Source organism: Rhagoletis pomonella, unplaced genomic scaffold (assembly GCF_013731165.1).
Source record: "Rhagoletis pomonella isolate Grant_MI unplaced genomic scaffold, Rhpom_1.0 Rhpom_scaffold_05933, whole genome shotgun sequence".
NCBI lineage: Eukaryota > Metazoa > Arthropoda > Insecta > Diptera > Tephritidae > Rhagoletis > Rhagoletis pomonella.
Window position 1 is genome coordinate 6,644 of NW_023464472.1, and position 4,179 is coordinate 10,822.

A 4,179-nucleotide genomic window follows, 5' to 3' on the forward strand; every position below is an offset into this window, starting at 1 on the left:
ACTCTGCACCCCACTGGAATGATGTCAAGCACTACATCGTGAGGGAGAAAGGAAGTCCTTAGCCCCTTCATAACGCCTGCTATGGCGTTACATGCTGCCGACCATTTTTCGCTGCATATCCCCACTGAAGAGCTAGTTTTTTGCACGGTACACAACGTCCCCCCTTGCGTCCAGTAGCAGCAACTGCCGAATACCACATAAAGATTTATTTTTATCACCCTATACTTCCGGTAGTGCATTCCAGTGAAATGAGTTCCACTTACATAACTTCCAAAGATGCCAATTAGGTAAAATATTTGCATACATAAAGTAGCAGTTAGACGGTGCAAGTGCAAGTCAAAATCACAAGTCTGTCAAACGAAAATCAAACTTTCCTACTCCAATTTTTGTCTGTTTACACAGTGAATGCAGAAAATTCTAATTTCACCTGTGTTACCAGACTTTTATAATGCTTTGTAACAATATTACTGATCCGAAAAATTTGTTAAAAATGCTAAAATGCGCACAAAACAACAACAACATGTCTAATGCTTATATATTTAAATTGTTTATATCAGGAGAATTCATAAATTACAAGTATTCTATACTCGTTCTGTTTATTCTTAACAGTTTTTTCAGGGGCTCTCAAGTGTCCCTATAAAACCAGGACAAGCATGTTATTTCTTAGAACTCTGCACCCCACGGGAATGATGTCAAGCACTACAATGTGATGGAGAAAGGAAGTTAGTCGCCGCTGCTATGCCGTAGCTATTCGGGTGTCCTCAGCCCCTTCATAACCTCTGCTATTGCGTTACATGCTGCCGACCATTTCCCTGCAAAAATCACGACTACTCCATGCATGCATGTCAAGAGTACTCCCTAAGGACCAACGAGTACTCCAAAATTAACCACAATTCATATAAAAAATATGGTCCAATTAACATTGCGATGTCCTACGGCAGGACCATATACTCCATCTCTGCATTACATCAGAGTAGCACAAAACTACTCCAACATATTAACAATGGCATTGTTGTTATATTTTTTCGTTTGTACACGCTTTTGTTCTTCACTTCACAGATGCTTTTTCGCAACCAATAAAAACCAAAAACAAAAATAAAAAATTACATGTTGCCTCTGACGGCATTCGAACCCAAACATGCTGGGAGCAAACAAATAACAGCCAGCATCTCTACACGTTCAGCTACAGCCAGACATGCAAATGTGCTTTCAAATGATCAACTTCAATCACATTTCGTTAAAACACGAGCAGCGATCGCGTAACAATAAGCAAGTGCAGAGACACGAGTTGGTCCGCTACAGCATGACAGAGCAACACTTTTGTAAGTACTCCAATATACCACAAATAGATTACATGGTCCAACGATTTTTGCAGGGTTTTCGCTGCTTTGTAGCATGAACCAATTAGAACAGATCTGACCGGCTGAGAAGCAGCCATTTGTAATAGCAATTGAGAAAAAAGTGTGTGACGTTCGTAATTTTGAAGTTTGCTGTTTCTGTTTTGCTTCTTTCTTTATGTGTATTTTGTTGGTGGTTTATTTCAGTGATTTTTAAGTGATTTTCTGTGCAAATGTAATTAAAATGAAGTGCGCGGTGATTGGATGCAAAAACACGTACAAAAATAATAAATCGGTATTCTTCATATTCTTTGTTTACTTTTCACAGAAAATAACAGGACGCCGAAATTACAAATGTCAGCCAGAAAATTACTTTTTTCTTTTGCTTCATCTTGTCAGATCTTGTGTAGTTGGATCATGACTTTGTAGGATATCCCCACTAGTGCTAGTTTTTTCCACGGTACACGGTACACAACGGTTTAAACCCCTTACGACCAGTAGCAGCAACTGCCGACTTATTTATTTATTTATTTATCACCCTATACTTTCGGGTAGTGCATTCCAGTTTCGTCCGGTAGTGCATTCCAGTGACGTCCGGTAGTGCATTCCAGTGGAAGTTTTGTGATCTATCCCTGTTCTGACATTCATCTTGTCTTTGACATTTGTTTGACAAATTTGTTGGGTTGTGATTTGCAAAAATTTTCTCCTGCTTACCAATTTTGGAAAGTAAACGTTTGTTCTAAAAGATAAATAAAAGTTTATAAAAATTGTGGCAATGACAGCACCATCAGCAAACGTATCAGCTTATTTAGCAGCACAAAAGAAAACAACCAACAAGGAACTTGCGTCCGAGTGGACTACCATCGAAGATTTGCACAACGAAAAGTAAGAAGTTGCAGGACGCCAACAGATTCCGATTGTCTTTCGATTTATTTTAATCCTTGGTTAATATTTTATGAACTTTAGGTTATGGAATGAATTGACTATTTTGTTAACGCGTTTTGTTCGTCATCCCGCTCTGCAAGATGAGGATACTTTGCTACAATTATACCAAAACTTCATATCATCATTCGAAATGAAGTGAGTAAAATTTGACTTACAGTCTTTTACCAAAGTTTATATTATTTATTTATTTCCGATTACAGGATAAATCCATATGGGCTAGTGCAAATTCTCGAGGTAGTAGTAGAACATATTTCCGATAAGAAGGAAGCCGTTGAGTTCTTAGAAAAACTGAAGGAGAAAGTAAATATTTGCGATGAAGCAGTGTGGTATATTAGGGTAAAAAGCAATTTTGTAATATTCATTAGACACTATAAAAGATCGAAAAATTGTAGGTATTGCAAGGTAACCTTTATTTGACCAACCTTAATGATTTGGACGCCACAAAGAAAATAATTGAGGAATTGCGTGATGTGCTCGAAGAAGCCGGAAATGTTACACCAGTACATGGTAAATTTTATATGCTCGCCTCACAGTACTACCGGCGAGTTGGCCAACACAGTGATTACTATCGCTGTGGATTGCAATTCCTTGGCTGTTCGCTCGATGATTATCCTAAAGATGAGTGGGCGCAACAAGCTTTTTTCCTTGGCTTAGCAGCATTGCTAGGTGATGGCATTTATAATATCGGTGAATTGGTATGTTTCGTTTAGTATAAAAAAATTGTATAATTCTTTTGTAATTCATTTTTATAAAGCTTGCACATCCAATTCTGGAGTCGTTGAAAGGCACAGACAACGAGTGGCTTGTTGAATTATTGAAAGCATTTAATACAGGCAACATCCCAAAGTAAGTATATTCTTAGTGCTGTATACAATAATAATTATATACATTATTTAAATAATATTTTCATAAACAGGTTCAATGAGATGAAGAAAATTTGGTCAAAGATTCCTGATTTGGCGGCGCAAGAAGTAAAATTGCGTAAAAAAATCTCATTACTTTGTCTAATGGAAATGACTTTCCAACGTTCAGCCATTCAACGTTCGATATCGTTCGAGGAAATTGCAAAGGAAACAACGCTGCCATTGAACGAAGTTGAATTGTTAATAATGAAAGCGCTTGCGCAAGATTTAGTACGTGGCGAAATAGATCAGGTCGCTGGAGTGGTGAATATGTCATGGGTACGTACACTGTAACTTCTGTTTAAATTATTTACATATTATAACGAGTATTTTCTTTTTTATTGGATTTTAGGTGCAACCACGGGTATTGGGTCGCAAACAAATCGCCGGCATGGCCACAACTTTGGACCATTGGATGGCATCTATAACATCAATGGAGAAACTGATGGAAACGCGTGCCGCTGAAATTTTAACCAACTAATACTTTTTGAAAACTTTTTTGAATTTTTTTTAACGTTTAGATTATAAATGAAATAAAATGCAAAATGTACTCATAAGAAATAGCTGATGGGATATGTTCTGCAAATGTAAAGTAATAAGCACCACAACATATTTACTTAAAATCTATAAATTAACCAGAAATTTCAAACGGCGAACTGTTAAAGCTAAATTCAAAATTGAAATTTTTTCTTAAGGTCATGTATTTTTTTTAAGATTTAGTTTTTAATTTAAGTTGGAGCAGCATAAAACTATGAAAAGAGGTTTCGGGGAATCAGCTGGAGTGACAGTCCTTGGCCAGATATGTAGATGTAGATCTGGGACATTCCGGTTACGTAGACCCGACTGTTGCAAGAACGCGTGCATTTTGATAGGGAGGCGTGTTTTCGAGCAGCAGTAAATGTACGACTCTGCCTACATCACTCGTTCGAGGAACAAAAGTTTGACAATCCGTTGCCCTCACTGGAAGATCAAAAGCAACATAAAAAATGTTACTA

The 4,179-nt window shown here is 37.3% G+C and overlaps 1 protein-coding gene across 1 annotated transcript; it reads left to right on the forward strand.

The window, feature by feature from the left end:
* The first annotated feature begins 1,976 nt into the window (after positions 1-1,976).
* LOC118755328 (26S proteasome non-ATPase regulatory subunit 13-like) lies at positions 1,977-3,861 on the forward strand. The gene is made up of 7 exons (XM_036490170.1): positions 1,977-2,222; positions 2,304-2,417; positions 2,483-2,618; positions 2,675-2,977; positions 3,037-3,128; positions 3,199-3,463; positions 3,537-3,861. The coding sequence occupies exons 1-7, from the start codon at positions 2,113-2,115 to the stop codon at positions 3,663-3,665; spliced, it is 1,149 nt and encodes a 382-aa protein (XP_036346063.1). The 5' UTR covers positions 1,977-2,112; the 3' UTR covers positions 3,666-3,861.
* Positions 3,862-4,179: the final 318 nt, after the last annotated feature.